Source organism: Enhydra lutris, unplaced genomic scaffold (genome assembly GCF_002288905.1).
Source record: "Enhydra lutris kenyoni isolate GAN:26980312 unplaced genomic scaffold, ASM228890v2 scaffoldscaffold122, whole genome shotgun sequence".
NCBI classification, from domain to species: Eukaryota; Metazoa; Chordata; class Mammalia; order Carnivora; family Mustelidae; genus Enhydra; species Enhydra lutris.
The window spans coordinates 99,535-117,989 of record NW_019154206.1 but is presented as its reverse complement, the minus strand read 5'-3'; the positions used below and the strand labels follow the sequence as shown (position 1 = coordinate 117,989).

Here is an 18,455-nt window from a genome sequence, read left to right as displayed (position 1 = left end):
CAGGGCCAGCACCACTGCAAAGTGACTTCTGTCCTGGGGAGAAGGGAAGATAAGCACACACAAGAGTTTGACTGCGGCCCCATCACAGGGTTGGGGGCAGGCATTTGGGCTGATTGCAGGCTACACCCACCAGTGAAAGCCTCTCAGGACAACACAGAGTGTCTTGCTGTTCAGTGCCTGAGTCTGACTCAGATGCCTGGTCTGACTCAACTCAAACCCAGGGTGGCCCTGCACTGCCCATTTAACAGTACAGGGACCAAACCCTGCCTGCAACGGGGAGAGAGCCGTTGCAGGTGGCTGAACTGAAGGCAAAAGTGGCTCAGCCACAACAGTAGGGTGCACATAACACACGTAGGAGATGCTACTGAAGCACCAGGTTCTGGTGAAAAGGTGACATCGCACTGCAGGGCACGACAGAAACTTTTCTTCATAAGGAATACACAAGCAGTAAATCAGCCCTAGAAGAAATGTTGAAGGGAACTCTAAGTGGAAAGGAAAAACTATAAACAGGAGTAAGAAAAGTAGGAAGATCAACAGCAGTACAATTAAATATAGCTATAAAAATCAGTAAAGAGATTCACAATAGGATACAAAGTACAACACCATAGACTTAAAATGTGGGGTGGAGGAAGGGACGCCTGGGTGGCTCAGTTGTTAAGCATCTGCCCTTGGCTCAGGTCATGATCCCAGGGTTCTGGGATCAAGCACCACATCAGGCTCCTTGCTCTGTGGGAAGCCAACTTCTCCCTCTCCTACTCCCCCTGCTTTTGTTCCCTCTCTAGCTTGCTCTCTTTCTCTGTCAAATAAATAAATAAATCTTTAAAAAAAGAGAATGGGTTCAGATTTGTGACTATCAGCTTAATATAGAGTGTTATATGGATAAAATATTATATACAAACCTAATGGAAACCGCAAATCAAAAACCAGTAATAGATATGCAAAAAAGGGAGGGAAGACAAATCTGAGTGTATCACTAAAAGCCAGAAAACAATGAGAGTGGAAAGCAAGGGAAGAAAGGAACAGAGAAGGACTGCAAAAATAATTACAAAATAAGTAACAAAATGGCAGTAACTATCAACAATTATTGTGAATGTAAATGGACCAAATGCTTCAATCAAAAGAAATAAGGTGATGGATTGGGTAAAAAAGTAAGACCCATGTATACACTGCCTGCAAGAGGCTCAGTTATGACCCCAAATACATGCAGGTTGAAAGGGAAGGGACGGGAAGGCATTCATCATGGAAATGGAAATGAAAAGAAAGCTAAGGTACCAATACTTATGTCAGAAAAATTAGGCTTTAAAACAAAGACTGTAATGAGACAAAGCAGGGCACTGTATAATTAGAACAATCCAACAACAAGATATAGTAATTTTAATTATTTATGAACCCAATGTGTGAACACCCAAATACATAAAGCAGTTAAACGTAAAGGAGTAACTAATCGTAATACAATAACAGTAGGGGACTTTAACACCCTAATTACATCAGTGGACAGATCATCTGAACAAAGTCAAGGAAACAGTGACATTGAATGATACTTTGGACCAGATGTAACTAACATATATTCAGAACATTTCATCCTGAAACAACAGAATATACATTCTTCTCAATTGCATGTGGAATGTTACCCAGAATAGATCGAGCTAGGCCACCAAACAAGTCTCAACAAATTCCAAAAGATTAAAGTCATACCATGCATCTTTTCTGATCACAATGCTATTAAACTAGAAATAAACCACAAGAAAGAACCTGTAAAGAAGACAAATACAGGAACACAAATACAGAAAAAGTCTGTAAAGCCACAAATGGGTAGCTCAGATGGTTGAGCATCTGCCTTCAGCTCAGGTCATGATCTCAAGATCCTGGGATGGAGCCGCATGATGGGCTCCCAGCTCAGCAGGGAGTCGGCTTCTCCCCCTGCTTGTGCGCTCTCTGTCTCTCTCAGACGAATAAATAAAATCTTTAAAAAAAAAGAACATGAATACATGGAGGTTAAATAACATCCTACTAAACAATGAATCAGTCAATCAAGAAGTCAAAGAAGAAATAACAAAATACATGGAGACAAATGAAAATGAAAACAGCAGTCTCAGATCTTTGAGATGTGGCAAAAGCTGTCCTAATTGGGAATTTTATAGCAATACAGGCCTACCTCAAGCAGCATGAAAAATCTCAAACCTAACCTTAACACCTAAAGGAGCTAGAAAAAGAGCAAAAGGAACCCCAGATCAGTAGAAAGAAAGAAATGATAAAAATTAGAGCAGGAATACAATAGAAATTAAAAACAATAATCAATGAAACCAGGAGCTACTTCTTTGAAAAGATGAATAGAACTGATAAACCTTTAGCCACACTCATCAAAAATAAAATTAAATTAAAAAGAGGACTCAAACAGAATCAAAATTGGAAAAAGAGAAATAAAAACCAACACCACAGAAATACAAAGGATTATAGGAATATTATGAAACATATGTCAAGGGGCGCCTGGGTGGCTCAGTGGGTTAAAGCCTCTGCTTTCGGCTCAGGTCATGATCCCAGGGTCCTGGGATCGAGCCCCGCATCGGGCTCTCTGCTCAGCGGGGAGCCTGCTTCTTCCTCTCTCTCTGCCTGCCTCTCTGCCTACTTGTGATCTCTGTCTGTCAAATAAATAAATAAAATCTTAAAAAAAAAAAAGAAACATATGTCAATAAATTGGACAATCTAGAGGAAATGGATAAATTACTAGAACCATATAACCTCCCAAAACTGAATCAGGAAGAAATAGAAAATTTGAACACACAGATTACCAGCAATGAAATTGAATCAGTAATCAAAAATCTCACATTGGGGCGCCTGGGTGGCTCTGGTCATGTTCCCAGGTCCCAGGATCAGGCCCCATGTCAAGTTTCTTGCTCAGCTGGGAAACCTGCTTCTCTCTCTTCCTCTGCCAGCTGCTCCCCCTGCTTGTGCTCTTTCTCTGTCAAATAAATAAAATCTTTAAAAAGAAAAAAAAAAAAACACCTCCTAACAAACATAAGTCTAGGGCCAGATGGCTTCTCAGGTGAGTTCACCAAACACTGAAAGAAGAGGGAGAAGCAGGCTTCCTGCTCTTCCTCTTCTTAAACTATTAAAAAAAAAATAGGAGAGAAAGGAAAGCTTCCACATTCATTTTACAAGGCTGGTATTACTCTGGTACTCAGTCTAGATAAAGACACTACAGAAAAAGAGAACTACAGGCCAATATTTCTGAACATAGATGCAAAAATTCTCAAGAAAATGCTAGCAAACTGAATCCAACCAAACATTAAAAGTACCATTCACTGTGATCAAATGGAATGTATTTCTGGGATGCAAGGGGGTTCTTTATTCACAAATCAATCAGTGTGATACATCATATCAACAAGAAATAGGATAAAAACCACACAATCCTTTGAATAGATGTAGAAAAAGTACTTGACAAAATAAACATCCACTCTTTTTTTTTAATTTTTTTTAAGATTTTATTTATTTATTTGTCAGAGAGAGAGAGAGGGAGAGAGAGCAAGCACAGGCAGACAGAATGGCAGGCAGAGGCAGAGGGAGAAGCAGGCTCCCTGCTGAGCAAGGAGCCCGATGTGGGACTCGATCCCAGGACGCTGGGATCATGACCTGAGCCGAAGGCAGCTGCTTAACCAACTGAGCCACCCAGGCGTCCCTAAACATCCACTCTTGATAAAAATTCTCAACAGAGTAGTTTTAGAGGAAATATACCTCAACATGATAAAAGGCCATATATGGAAAACCCACACTAATACTCAGTGGTGAAAAACTGGGAGCTTTCCCCCTAAGATCAGGAGCAAGACAGGGATGTCCAGTGTCACCACTTTTATTCAGCATTGTACTGGAAGTCCTAAAAAAAGCAATCAGACAACAAAAATAAAAGGCAGCCAAATTGTTTAAGGAAGAAGCAAAACTTTCACTATTTGCAGAGGATATGGCACTTTATATAGAAAACCCAAAAGACTCCTCCAAAGAACTGCTAGAATTGATAAATGAATTCAGTAAGGTCACAGGATACATATCCATTACACTTTTATACACTAATAATGTAGTGGCATAAAGAGAAATTAACAATCCTAATTATAATTGCACCAAAAATAACAAAATTTCTAGGGATATACTTAACCAACAAGGTAAAAGACCTGCACTATGAAAAGTATAAAACACTGATGAAAGAAAGTGAAGATGACAAAACAAATAGATACTCTGTGCTCATGAATTGGGAGAGCAACTATTGTTAAAATGTCCCTATTGCCTAAAGCAATCTACACATTTAATGCAATCCCTATTAAAATACAAACAGCAAGGGCGCCTGGGTGGCTCAGTGGGTTAAGCCGCTGCCTTCAGCTCAGGTCATGATCTCAGAGTCCTGGGATCCAGCCCTGCATCGGGCTCTCTGCTCAGCAGGGAGCCTGCTTCCTCCTCTCTCTCTGCCTGCCTCTCTGCCTGCTTGTGATCTCTCTGTCAAATAAATAAATAAAATCTTAAAAAAAAAATACAAACAGCATTTTTACAGAACTAGAACAAATAATCCTAAAATTTGTGTGGAACTACAAAAGACCCGAGTAGCCAAAGCAATCTTGAAAAAGAAGAAAAAAACTAGAGGTATCACAATCCCAGATTTCAAGATCTATTACAAAGCTCTAGTAATCAAAACATTATGGTACTGGCAGAAAAATAGACACATAGGTCAGTAGAACAGAACAGAGAGCTCAGAAATAAACCCACCATTATATGGTCAATTAGCCTTCAGCAAAGGAAGCACAAATACCCAAAGCGAGTCTTTTCAATAAATGGTGTTGGGAAAACTGGACAGCTGTATGGAAAACAATGAAACTGGATCATTTGTAACTGATTCTTACACCATACACAAAAATAAACTCAAAATGGATGAAAGACCTAAATGGAAGACCTAAAACCATAAAAATCCTGGAAGAGAGTGCAGGTAGTAATTTCTCTGACCGACCATGGCAACATTTTTCTACATATGTCTCCTAATGCAAGGGAAACAAACAAAAATAAAATATTGGGACTACATCCAAATAAAAAGTCTTTGCAGAGCGAAGAAAACAACCAAGCAAAAAGACCACCTACTGAATGGAAGAAAATATTTTAAAATGATATGTCCCGTAAAGGGTTAATATCTAAAATATATAAAGAGCTTACACAACTCAAAACCAAAACCCAAATAATTTAGTTAAAAAATGGGCAGAAGACATGAACAGACATTTCTCCAAAGACATCCAAATGGCCAACAGACCCATCTCAAAATCACTAATCATCAGGGAAATGAAAATCAAAACCACAGTGAGCTCTCACACCTGTCAGAAAGGCCAAATTCAAAAACACAACAGCTGTTGATAAGGCTGTGGAAGAAAAGGATCCCTTCTGCACTGTTGGTGGGAATGCAAGCTGGAAGGTGATATATATATCCCCAAAGGATACATTATTCAGCTATAAAAAAGAATGAAACTTTGCCACATGGGATAATGTGGTTGGGTCCACTGCTAAGTGATACTGATCAGAGAAACAAATACCATATAATTTCAGTCATATGTAGAATTTTTTAAAAATATATTTTATTTATTTATTTGACAGAGATCACAAGTAGGCAGAGAGGCAAGCAGAGAGAGGGGGAGGGAAACAGGCTCCCCTCCGAGCAGAGAGCCTGATGCGGGGCTCGATCCCAGGACCCTGTGATCAAGACCTGAGCCGAAGGCAGAAGCTTTAACCCACTGAGCCACCCAGGCGCCCCCATATGTAGAATTTTTTAAAAAGATTTTATTTATTTATTCGACAGATCACAAGTAGGCAGAGAGGCAGGCAGAGAGAGAGGTGGAAGCAGGCTCCCCACTGAGCAAAGAGCCTGATGTGGGGCTCGATTCCAGGCCCCTGAGATCATGACTCAAGCTGAAGGCAGAGGCTTAACCCACTGAGCCACCCAGGTGCCCCTGTATGTGGAATTTAAGGAAAAAAACAGACAAATGAGAAAAATGAAACCAAAAACAAGACCCTTAAATGTCGAGAACAAATGTGGTTACCAGATGGGAGGTGGGTGGGGGATGGGTGGAAAAGCTGAAGCGAATTAAGAGTACCCTTAGGATGTTCACTGAGTAATGTGTAGAATTGGTGATCACTATATTGCACATGTGAAACTAATATAACACTTTGTTAATTATACTGGAATTTAGAAAAAAGGTGAGAGGAGGTATCGCCAATGTCTAACATTGTGAAGGGATCAACACATAGTTCATACAGAGAAATCGTATTAATCAGAGCAAGAAATAAGACTCTTGTCTAAATGGACAAAATATGAGTGGTCAATGGAAGGGGGAACCCAAGTGGCTATCAGACCTATGAAAATATATACACATTTAAATTTAGGAATTAGGGGCGCCTGGGTGGCTCAGTGGGTTAAGCCGCTGCCTTCAGCTCAGGTCATGATCTCAGAGTCCTGGGATCGAGCCCCGCATCGGGCTCTCTGCTCAGCGGGGAGCCTGCTTCCTCCTCTCTCTCTGCCTGCCTCTCTGCCTGCTTGTGATCTCTCTGTCAAATAAATAAATAAAATCTTTAAAATAAATAAATAAATAAATAAATTTAGGAATTCATCGAACACGTAGTAGAATGTAAAGACAGTTCTAATTCATCTGAAATTTTTGCTAGAACTAACCTCACAAATATAGACAGAAATAGTACTAAGACTATATTAATAACATTCAGCAGTGTATAAATGTACTGTACACTATAACGAAGAGAGATGTATTTCAGTCATGCCAGGTTGCTTTAATTTTAGATGACAAAGAATGTTATCTAACATATTAGCAGCTTAAGAAAAATCAATTTGTGCAGAAAAATAACTAGCATAAGTGAATAACAGTGCTATGTGTAGGTTCTCTCCCTTTACATAAATGTGTAAGTACACATGTAGGAGGTAGATACAGATGTGAGTGAACTGTAGTCTAGTGGTCAACAATGTGTAGAACACAACTGAATGATAAAATTTTTACAGATCAATTCTGTACCATCAAATAATAAAATTCTTTGGAATGAATATGAAATATGTTTAATTTCTTTCATTAACATTAACATTCATTTCCAAATACTTTATTGAAAACTACAAAGTTGTTGTCTGAATATTACTGAAAACTTCATTGTTGAAACTTACAAACACTTCTGCTGAGAGAAATTAAAGGTGTCCTAAATAAATGGTGTGGTATTTTCCATAGAATTTGGTGGTTTCACTTTTTCTCCCTGGAAGTGTACAGTACTCCCTTGGGTCTTCAGTATTAAAGGATATGGACCTCTTCGACGTGGAACCTGGTGAGTGTGGGTCAGGAATTCAGTCTGAGCATCCATTGACTAGAGACCACCTGAGGCCCAGTTTACCTCAGGACAGTTGGAGAGGTTTGGGGGGTGAGTTTCTGGTTCCCACCGGAGACGAGCGCCCAGAACCTTCTGAATCATTAGTGCAGATTAAGAGGGTGTGGGTGGTCAGGAGTTACTTTCTTCCAATGTGAAGGGTTTCAAGTGGTGTTGGGAGAATGACCAGAAGATAGCATGTAGTTCCCCAGGCAAGAACTCCAACCACCCTGTGTTTTAGATGCTATTGTTTCCCCCATGTCAGCGATGAGGAGATGGAGGCTTAGAGAGGTGAGGCTTCCTGTCCAAGGAACCATAGTCAGGAATGGGATTACTTGCTGCAAACCCAGTTAGCTTCCCTCTGGAGCTCAGGCCCTGAAGTCAGATGCCATCTGCCAGATTCCATTGCCAATTTGAACCCAAACACCATGTGATTGGTTATAATTCAAGTTCAACATTTCTGAATTTGAACATAAGATACAGAAGAAGTGTGCTACAAAATTTGAAATGACATCCTCTTTAGCTACCATGTATTCCAAAGGAAAAAATATTTCTTAAATTGTAAATGTTGAATTACCTTGCTTAAAAAAACATAACCTTTGTGCAGCGGGCTACTCAAAATGTATAACAGCGTTCTGTATGTTTGATAACTTTTCTCCTGGAATAATTTTAAATGTCACAGATTGTACACACTATGCCATCCTGTAAAATTTTTAACCATTCCTGTTAAGGCTACTTGTTAATCTGGGTATGGGTATGAGTTTTGATAGATACTGTCTTTAACTCTGCAGGTAGGCAATCTGGATTCATTTCCACCGCATGGGTGCGTGAGAGCCCTGTTTTGTGGTGATGAGGTTCGTTTATATATAACATCACCGAGATGTAGGTACTATTTTTTCTTGTCATTTTAAAGAATGTAGCATTACGTCTGAGGAACATGTAAATATCATCACAGAGGTCTGCCAGGGAAGTTTTGTCTTCATTTTTTATTTTGTATCACAAGGTGAAACTGTTTACCTCATGTCCCAAATTAGGAGGGGTGAGGCGCACCTGGGTGGCTCAGTCGGGTAAGTGTCTGACTCTTGGTTTTCGCTCAGGTCATGATCTCAGGGTCCTGGGATTGAGCTCCAGGTTGGGCTCCACACTCAGTGGGCAATCTACTTGTGGATTCTCTCTCTCTCTTTTTTCTCTTTCTCAAATAAATAAATATTTTAAAAAGATTAGGAGGGCTGAGGCTGGGATACACAAATCCTGAACCTCTGAAATAGCCAGAGACAGTTCATTCATGGCTTAGGACATGGTCCACCTGCTGGAGACTTGAAAAGGAGGTGTGGAGTACAAAATATGGCTTGGGAGCAACTGGCAGGCTCAGCATACCTTAGGCTTTCAGTAAATGGTACCTTCGACTTCCACCTGCTGATGACCCTGGCTTTCTTCCTGAGCCCCTCGGAGTGGTGGTTACTACAATACCCAGAAGGCTCTGCTTTGTGAGGTGGCAACTTCCCGCCAGTGATGGCCCAGGAGAAGGGGTCTTTTTCTGTCTGTGCTTCAGTCACAGCAGAACTTCTGGAGTCATCTTCGTGGTGGCTCTGTTGTTTTGTTTTGTTGGTTTGTTTTCAGAGAGGACTGTGTATTGGGAGGCAGGTGGGCCAACCTGGGAGATTTGCTCAGAGAGTTAAGGCAGGCTTCCCACAGGCAGAGGGGACAGCTGACTGCTGGGAAACTACGGTTAGTCAGAGATCATGAAGCATCCCCCCCCCACCAGAGGGCAGGGTTCAGATTAAGTCAAATGGTGTGAAACCTTGTGCAGGAAATCAAGGGAATCCTAAATTCTGCCTCTCTAACATGACCAAAGCTATAGCACAGAAAGGTGCACAGAGACCCTTTGAGCTGTGGAGGAAAGTCATGGGCACCGATTGGATATGCTTAGCTGCGAGAATGATCCCCTTCGGGCAACCCCAGGAGACCCAGGGGACTCTACAGCCTCTATCCCGACACACAGTCAGTAAAACAGGTGTGAACTGCACTTAGTTGTGCTGCCAGCCTGGGCACAGTTATCCAAGCTGCTTTCATCTTTTCCCATCCTGGGAAGAAGGATTCAAAAAAAGGATTTTAAAATGTGTTGCTTCTTCTAAAATCAACATCCTAGTAACTTGGCTAAGCCTATGCAGCTGGTGGCACAGAGGCACCCTTCCTGGCCCTGGCCCTACAAGTCAGCTGCATAAGGCCACTGGGCTGATGCTGGCCAAGCACACAAAGGTTAGTGGTTAAGAGGCAGCAGTGTCAAGGTCATTGTCCCACCCCAGCCCCCACCAGAGGTCACATGCTGGAAAAGTCCTGTCTTGAACACACTTTCTTGTAGAGCCTAATGTCCTCAGATTTAGGAGGGGGTCCTGAAGTTTCCTGGGTTGGGCCCAGGGATGGGGGATGCTGTGATGTGAAGACCACTGATGGCATTCAGAAAGACAGGGAAGGAGGTGGCAAACTTGCCTTAGAACATCAGGGTGAAGCCAGTGAGTGTGACCTGGTTCCAGAGGAGAATCACAAAACTCCGGAGCCCCACCCCCATCCCAGAGGAGACAATGAAAGAGACAAGGAAGACAGAGCAGTTCACTTGCACCACAAGCGGAGGTCTTCACACACCTTGGACACCACGACAAGGTCCAAGCCCAAATGGCAGCCATCATGGTGGCTATTCTGGCTACCGCTTTTCTTGCCCCTGTGCTGTAAGATTATTAGAGCCCCATGTGGTATGTTGGTTGCTAGGGGTGTAGAGTGACCACGGGGAGCACTAGCATCTCCAACTCCAGCCATTGTGCTGCTGCTCCTGTTTTATCCACAGGCTCCAGGAAGGACTGAGCTCATGGCTGTGTGCTCACCTTCCTCCAGATGGGATTCGTCTTCCTTCATTCCGTCCACGGAATTAAGTCTGTGGGCCCTGAGGACATGGACTCAATCCAAACAAGCAGTTACGTGGAGAGATTCCCCAACAGGACCCAGAGAGATAAACCCATCGTAGGCAGGTCGAGGCGCTTGGAGGTGAGGCTGAGCTGTGTTCAACACACCACAGGTCTCATTCCTTTCGGGTGGAGACAGCAGAGGGCCAGGATCGAAGCCAAAAGGGTGAGCTCAGCCTCTGTTCTGAGGGTGGCGGGAGCCATGCGGAGCTTGGAGCGGGCTCAGCAGGCTCCCCTGCTGCAGACTGCGGAAGATGGTGGAGGGCTGGGGTGCTGGTGGCAGCGGGGTGGAAATAAAAGAAGCCCACCCAGCGGGGAACAAGCAAAGGCTATTGATTTAGAGCTTGCTGGCACCATCACTTTGGCTGAGACTTAGAGGCAGGCAAGGCGGTGGGAAAGCTGACTGGCCCAGATGAGAAGCAGGCACAGAAGTTCGGGAAGATGGCGCTTTCTACTGGCTCTTGTCGCTCCGGGTCAGTTGCTGCAGTGCTTGTGGTTTGGCTTCTGCTGGTTGTTGCAGAGGTGTGTGTTATGTTTGTATTTATTCGTTTAAAAAAAAACACTTTATTTTTATTTATTTTAATAATCTTAGTCGAAGTACAGTTACGTATTAGTTTCAGGTGTACAGTATAGTGTTAACCGTAAAAATAAAACTGCCAGTTATTTTGTCAGCAGGAGATGGGTTTATTTGGGACTGGCAGGAGAACTGCGAGTCAGGCACACTATGGCAAAACCATCTGCAAGTCTCCCAAACAGAGGAGAGCAATCCGCTTCTTAGGGGAAAGGGGGAAGCTGGGAAGGTTCTTACAAAAAGGCCGCTGAAGTAATCTGGGAGTTTGAAGGATAGTTGCTTCCCATTGGCTGGGCTGAGAGCTGTGCTCCTCTCTCATTGGGTGGGCTGAGAGTGTGATCCTCTCACATTGGTTGGGCTGAGAACTGTGATGCTCTCTCATTGGCTGGGCTGTTGGGACGAGGTTGAGGAAAGCCTTTCTCCCTTATGGGATAGGATAGCGGTTTCCATGTGCGAGGTCTGTCTCCTCTTGTGTTTGCAGATGCCGCTGAGTGGTCAGGCACCCCCTTCCCGCACCTCCCAAGTCCATTTTAGTGAGGTTTCCCTTGTTAATTTTCACAGTAGTGATTTAATAGTTAAATACGTTATGAATGCTCAGCAAGATAAGTGTAGTCACTGTACAAAATTATTACAATATTATTGACTGTATTTCTTATACTTTTCACCCCATGGCTTATTTTATAACTGGAAGAATGCTATATTTATATGTGGTCACACCGCAGGAGATCCAAGGAGACTAGGCCTGTAGTTCCAATGAGTATTGATGAGCTGTGTCAGAGTGATTGCTACGAAGGGGGCAGAACAGGTTGTGTTTTCTGTTACTTTACTCGGGCCTGTTTTGTTTACCAAAGTGCGTTGTGGGAGGTGGGGGGGAGGCAGAGAAGACTCATAGTTGTGAACATGCCGCGGCGGGCAACCGAACGGGCGACATCAGTTGTCAAATGGATGTTCAGAGGATTAGGTGGGGATAGGAAGGTCAGACTGTGAGGGCACAGCATGTGTATAATAGATAAAATAATGGCTTCCCACACCATCCATGTTCTTTTTTTTTTTTAACATTAGTTTACATTTTTTTAAAAGATTTTATTTATGTATGCAGCAGAGAAAGATCACAAGTAGGCAGAGAGTCGACAGAGGGAGGGGGGAAGCAGGCTCTCCGCTGAGCGGAGAGAGCCAGATGCGGGACTCGATCCTAGGACCCTGATATCATGACCTGGGCAGAAGGTAGAGGCTTTAACCCACTGAGCCACCCAGGCACCCCAGCCATCCATGGTCTAATCCCTTGAACCTCTGGCTGTGTTACCCCATGTGGCAAAAGGGATTTTATGTGTGTGATTAAGTATATTAACAACACGAAGAGATTACCACTGGGCCCAGTGTATTTGCAGGAGGATAGAGTCAGAGAAGATTTCAGGAAGTAAACACATCAGAGTGATAATAATTGCTGGCTTTGAAGTTGAAGAAGGGGCAGGGAGTCAAGGAATGCAGAAGGTCTTGAGAAATCGGGAAAGATAAAGAAAGATTTTTTTTTTTTGTAGAACTGCCAGAAGGAACACGATCCTGATGACATCTTGATCTTATCCTGGTGAATCCCATTTTGGATTTATAATCTTTACAACTGTAAGAAGAAAAATTTTTGTTCATGTATGCTGCAGAGCTGGTAATGATTTGTCACAGCAGCTACAGCAAACTATGAGTGTGAAGTGGAGAACTGGAAGAAGGCTGAGGGTACCTGAAATATGCGTGTAGTCCTGGGTGCCTGAGACTGAAGAGAAGGTCCAGATCGGGAGGTCTTCAAGCAGGACTGGGGGCTTTCCTTTGGCAGTTGGGACCACTGGAGGTTTGGGGCAGGATGGGATCCCAGTTAAATGCTTGGTATTGCCAAGCATTCTCTCCACGCTGTGTGCAGAGCGACATGTGAGGAGTCTGGTGTGCTGTCTGTGGTATGGGGGAGAAGAGTCGTGGTGGGTAACAGAAGCTGCGTGAGAGGTGTAGTCTGAGAAGTGATGTGCACAATAGGAGTGGGAACTGATGGTCCTGCAGCCCTGTTCCCAGGGACTTCCGTGAGAACAGGGAGCCGGGCTTATGTCCTGGCATGATTTAGGGTCCCCCCGGGGGATTGGCTGGCACGTGGGGAAGAGAGTGAGCATGACGTTGTTGTGGGTAGACAGAGTGGGGATACTCAGTCAAGAGACTTCCTGGACCATGCTGGCCATGTCATTGCAGGTCTGTGTGATCTCTGAGGACATTTTTGTGTCCTTCTCCCGGGAAGAATGGATGCTCCTTGATGATTCTCAGAGACTTTTATATTAGGATGTGATGCTGGAGAACTTTGCACTTTTAGCCTCACTGGGTAAAGTCTGCATGCCAATCCCATCTGCTTTTTCTTTTTCTCCAGGGTCTGCTCTGTCCTTCCCATGGGCAGGTCATAGGCGCTGCTTCCTTGACAGGTTTCCTGGAGTAGCGGCTGTGGGTGCCTGGTTTGCGCTGTATGGAGTGTTCTCATCTCCTAGCGAGCCAGTCCTGAAGCCTTGCAGTGAAGGGTTGAGAGGCATGAGGTGTGGTTTGCCCAATGGATCCCCTAGTCGTGCTCCTTTTGGGGGCCTGGTGAATCTGTCCAGAATGATGGCACTGCTATGCCTAAGGTTCTGCTCCCTTTCTCTAGGGGACATTTTCTGGAGCTTAATTGTACCAGGAGTTACAGGTACTCACGTAGTCACTACTTACGGGTATCTTTGGGCAGTTCCTCCAAAACCGTCCTTCAAGGTTTAAAAAAATTTTTTGTAAAGATTTTATTTATTCATTTTAGACAGACAGAGAGAGCATGAGTGGGGCAAGGGGCAGAAGGAAAGGGAGAGAATCCCAAGCAGACTCCATGCTGAGTGCAAAGCCCAACGTAGGGCTTGATACCACGACCCTGAGATAATGACCTGAGCTGAAACCGAGTCAGACTCTCAACCAACTGAGCCACCCAGGCGCCCTCCCCCACCCCACTGCCAAGGTTGTGTTTTTTTGTTTTGTTTTGGTAATAATTTTTTTTAACTTACGGAGTCTCATAGGATGCCTTGCTCTGGCCAGTAGTGGCTGCTCACCTGTCATTTGTCTCTCTTAGGAATTACATCCTCCAGATCGCACTTAGTCACCCCAGTGGAGCAGAGGGCAGATCCCCAGATAGCTGACCAGGTGGATATGGCTCCAGCCACAGAAAGGAAGACTCAGAAGGGACCTGGACCTGGTGAGTGGATGCGAGGGAAGGGCATGATATCAAGGTTGGATTCAAAACTAGCAGTACTAACTTTTCATACCAATGTTTGGCTTCAAGGCTGCTGGCTACACTGTATTTCTACCCATCCTTCCCTATTCTTGATACTGCAGCTTATCTCCTCTCTGCTTCTAGGCCCCTGCCGTGTTCCATCTGCCCGGCATCCAGGCCACCCCCACCCGCCGCTGGGATTGCATTGTTCTGCCACATTGGCCTACATTTAACGTGTCATGAGATGTGCACACCCCCTTAAATGACCCTTGAGGGGCGCCTGGGTTGCTCAGTGGTTAAAGCCTCTGCCTTCAGCTCTGGTCATGATCCCAGGGTTCTGGGATTGAGCCCCGCATCGGGCTCTCTGCCCAGCAGGGAGCCTGCTTCCTCCTCTCTCTCTCTCTCTGCTGCCTCTCTGCCTACTTGTGATCTGTCTGTCAAATAAATAAATAAAAATCTTTAAATAAAGAAAAATAAATAAATAAATAACCCTTGAGCCCCAGCTACACACTTGTTAGTGGGTCTTCCTGGGCTTGCGCGTGCCCTTCTGCATAGCACTCTCCCATCTCCACAGCCAGAGACCTACTGAAGCCACTTGCTGTTCTCTGTCCACATATCCTTGTCCTCAGAAGGCTCCCTTCATTCATTGACCTTTGGAGACTCAGTTCTGCATTGCAACCCATTCCTCAACCTTCCCCACCTTTCTTGTCCTATAAACGGCCCCACTGAGGTACTCCTGGGTGTGTCGCATACATATTAACAATGCGGTCGCCCCTCCCAGTAAGTGTGACATGCATGTCAGCAGTACTTCTCTGCTTTCAGGTGGTTGGTCTGCGGTGGAGGATGAGGCCATGTCCCCTGAGCAGAGTGTTTCTTTAGAAGGAGTGTCACCAGTCAGGACTCCAGTGGCAGGTCTGAAGCTCCATCACTGGGATGTATCTGGCTCAATATTGAAAGAAATCTTATACCCGACTGAATACCAGAGGGAGGAAGCCAGGCTGGAACCACACAGTGGTGGGGCCTGTTGGAAGCCTCCTGGGCTCAGGGCAAACGTCCATCAGCACCACACTGCAGAGAAACCCTTCAGAAGAGACGAGGACAGTGGCTCTGTGAAAAGCTGTGGATTCTATGTGCCAGAGAAGACCTGTACACACAGTGAGGGTAGAAGGGACTTTCCAGCCACCTCAGACCTTCTTCAGCACCAGGTCTCCCATATTAGGACGAGGCCCCACAAGAGGACGAGGCCTGGGGGAGCCCTTCACCCTGGACAGCAGCATCACAGGTGCTTCGAATGTGGGAAATTGTTTACCCGCAAAGACACGCTTACTCGGCACCAGAGAATCCATACTGGAGAAAGACCTTATGAGTGCAGCAAATGTGGGAAATTCTTTAGCCAAAGCTGTGACCTTTTTAAACATGAGACCATACACACTGGAGAAAGGCCTTATGAGTGCAGTGAATGTGGGAAATTCTTTAGACAGGTCTCTGGCCTGATTGAACACAGGCGAGTTCACACTGGTGAAAGACTCGACCAGTGCAGTAATTGTGGAAAATTCTTTAGTAGTAAGTCCAACCTCATTAGACACCAAGAAGTGCACACAGGGGCAAGGCCTTATGTATGCAGTACATGTGGGAAAGAGTTCAGCCGCAAACACACACTTGTTCTGCACCAAAGGACTCACACTGGAGAAAGGCCTTATGAGTGCAGCAAATGTGGGAAGGCCTTTAGCCAAAGTTCCCACCTTAATGTACACTGGAGAATTCACAGCAGTGATTATGAGTGCAGCCGATGTGGGAAAGCCTTTAGCTGCATCTCTAAACTCATTCAGCACCAGAAGGTTCACTCTGGAGAGAATCCTTATGAGTGCAGCAGATGTAGGAAAGCCTTTACCCAAAGGCCAAATCTCATTCGGCACTGGAAAGTTCATACTGGAGAACGGCCCTACGTGTGCAGCAAATGCGGGAAAGAGTTTAACCGCAAACACACACTTGTTCTCCATCAGAAGATTCATACTGGAGAAAAGCCTTAATACCATAGCAGTTGCGGGAAATCCTTTAGCCATTACCCCAACTTACTATCCATTTGCGAATTCCTGGCAGCAGACCTAGGACAGCCTTTACCAAGGACCAAACTTTATCCAGCCCTGGAAAATCCACACCAGACAAAGGCCTCAGCAGTACAGGGAATGTGCCATCTCCTTGTTCAGTGTAGCAGCTCTCGCCAGAGAGGAGCTGCGAGAGTAGGCTTTGTGAGGGCACCATCGTTCAGAAGTGGTACCTCACACATATGAACCTCTGCGCTGGGGAGGTTCCTTGTAAGTGCCTGGTACATCAGTGATATCAGGACCTGTGTGCGTATTGTAAATTGCCAAGGCCCTTTGTCAGTGCTAAAAGCCATCCCACTACTACCGTCTGCCCGAATCCTGCGGTGCGTGTCGGTCACTCCAGCATGCTTAGGCAGGAGGACCTGTGCTGTCTCCACAGTCCCTAGAAGGAGTCATGATCGGCCTCCATGGTCCATGGGGGGGCTCATTTCCTTACTTTTGTCTGGGTTAGGCATGGAAAAAATCAGCACACAAGATGGGTTTTCCAGGTAGCTTGCAAAGATTTATCCTCATGGACTTTCTCATCTCATGTGATGCTCACTGTGGATGTGTGTGGTCTCATGGCCTTCAGCCCTGGAAGCACATACCTCACATCACTCGTGTGTGAGTGCAATAATAAAGGGCTTATTCTTGAGCTATTTTTATTTTTTTCAAGATTTTATTTATTTATTAGAGAGAGAGAGTCTGAGTGGGGTGGGGGGGGCAGAGCGAGAGGGAGTAGCAGGCTTTCCGCTGAGCAGGGAGCCCAACATGGAGCTCGATCCCAGGATCCTGGGATCATGACCTGAGCCGAAGGCAGACACTTAATTGACTGAGCCGTCCAGGCGCCGCCCCACTTTGAGCTGCTTTTAATCTGGAGGGTTCTGCTCATTGTGTGGAGTGTGTTGAGGACACACCTGTGTTCTACCAACATGAAAGGATAAAGTTTATGGGAGGCCCCAGTTTTCCATGTCTCGGGACACGATGATGGCAGAGAGAAACTGTCATGCCAGGTTTGGCCTAATTTGTGTTGCCACCCAAAGTCTTCTAGGAAAGCCTTAGGAGCTTTGGGAGACCTGTCATGGCAGCCTTCAATTCGTGAGTCCCTAAGTAACCGTAGGAAGGGGGTTGTGACAACCTCCAGTGCATCTGAGAGCAGAGTGAGTTTGGTCTCTTGTCCCCATGGAATGTTTCATATCCCCAGACACTATTAAGAGGAGTATGGCCTCTGGTACCTGGCAAGAAGTCTGAGTTCAGGGGCACCTGGGTGGCTCAGTGGGTTAAAGCCTCTGCCTTCGGCTCAGGTCATGGTCCTAGTGTCCTGGGATCGAGCCCCACATCGGGCTCTGTGCTCTGCAGGGAGCCTGCTGCCACCTCTCTCTCTATCTGTCTGCTTCTCTGCCTACTTGTGATCTCTGTCTGTCAAATAAATAAAATAAAAAATCTTTGAAAAAAAAAAAGAAGTCTGAGTTCAGAATTCAGTAGGTGGGAGTCACTGGTGGGAAGACCTACAGGAGCTGGGTTGGGGCTATAATGGACACAGGAACAAAGCGCGATTAACACGGAGTCAGAGTGGTTACAGCACCCTGGGAGGGCTCCCCACGACAGGCGCCTGCTCATGGTACTCCCGTATTGTGGCTAAGCAGAAGATATAGAAATTTTCAGGACTTCCAGAGCTGTCTCCTCTGGCCAAGATCCCTTGAAGGACAAATAACCCAAATATTTCGTGGATTCCCTTAGGCCATAGATGCCTCAGGTCAGAACTGTTGCTGTGGTGGCAGGAAAGTGAATTGAGATGGGAGATCTGGGATTCCAGGGATGTGGCTTTTGTGACTTATCCAACATTCTTCTTCTTTTTTTTTTTAAGGTTTTATTTATTTATTTGTCAGAGAAAGAGCACAAAGCAAGAGAGTGGCAGGCAGAGGGAGAGGCAGGTTCCCTGCTGAGCCAGGAGACCGATGAGGGACTTGATCCTAGGACCCTGGAATCCCCACCTGAGCTGAAGGCAGATGCTCAACTGACCGAGTCACACAGGCGTCCCAACTTATTCAATGTTCTTGGTGACTCGTATAGAAACAGCTTTCCTGAGTTGCCAATTTATGCTGCCACTGAGGCAGGACTACCCCCAAGGCATGAGGAGAAAGTGGAGTATTATAAGGTTGCCTAGAGGATTTAATTTGCCTTTTTCCTATTTTCTTAAGGTGGACTAT

At 45.0% G+C, this 18,455-nt stretch overlaps 1 protein-coding gene across 1 annotated transcript in view; it reads left to right on the top strand.

Annotated features, from left to right (window-relative positions):
• LOC111139854 (zinc finger protein 671-like) overlaps nucleotides 1-16,935 on the top strand; it is a 72,691-nt gene extending 55,756 nt beyond the window's left edge. The window contains exons 1-3 of the mRNA XM_022492268.1: nucleotides 12,172-13,261; nucleotides 14,021-14,143; nucleotides 14,984-16,935. Of these exons, the coding sequence (XP_022347976.1) occupies nucleotides 13,228-13,261; nucleotides 14,021-14,143; nucleotides 14,984-16,191 (1,365 nt within the window). The 5' untranslated portion in view covers nucleotides 12,172-13,227 and the 3' untranslated portion in view covers nucleotides 16,192-16,935. Of the gene's footprint in view, nucleotides 13,262-14,020; nucleotides 14,144-14,983 lie in introns of the transcript that reaches the window.
• The last annotated feature ends 1,520 nt before the right edge of the window (nucleotides 16,936-18,455 follow it).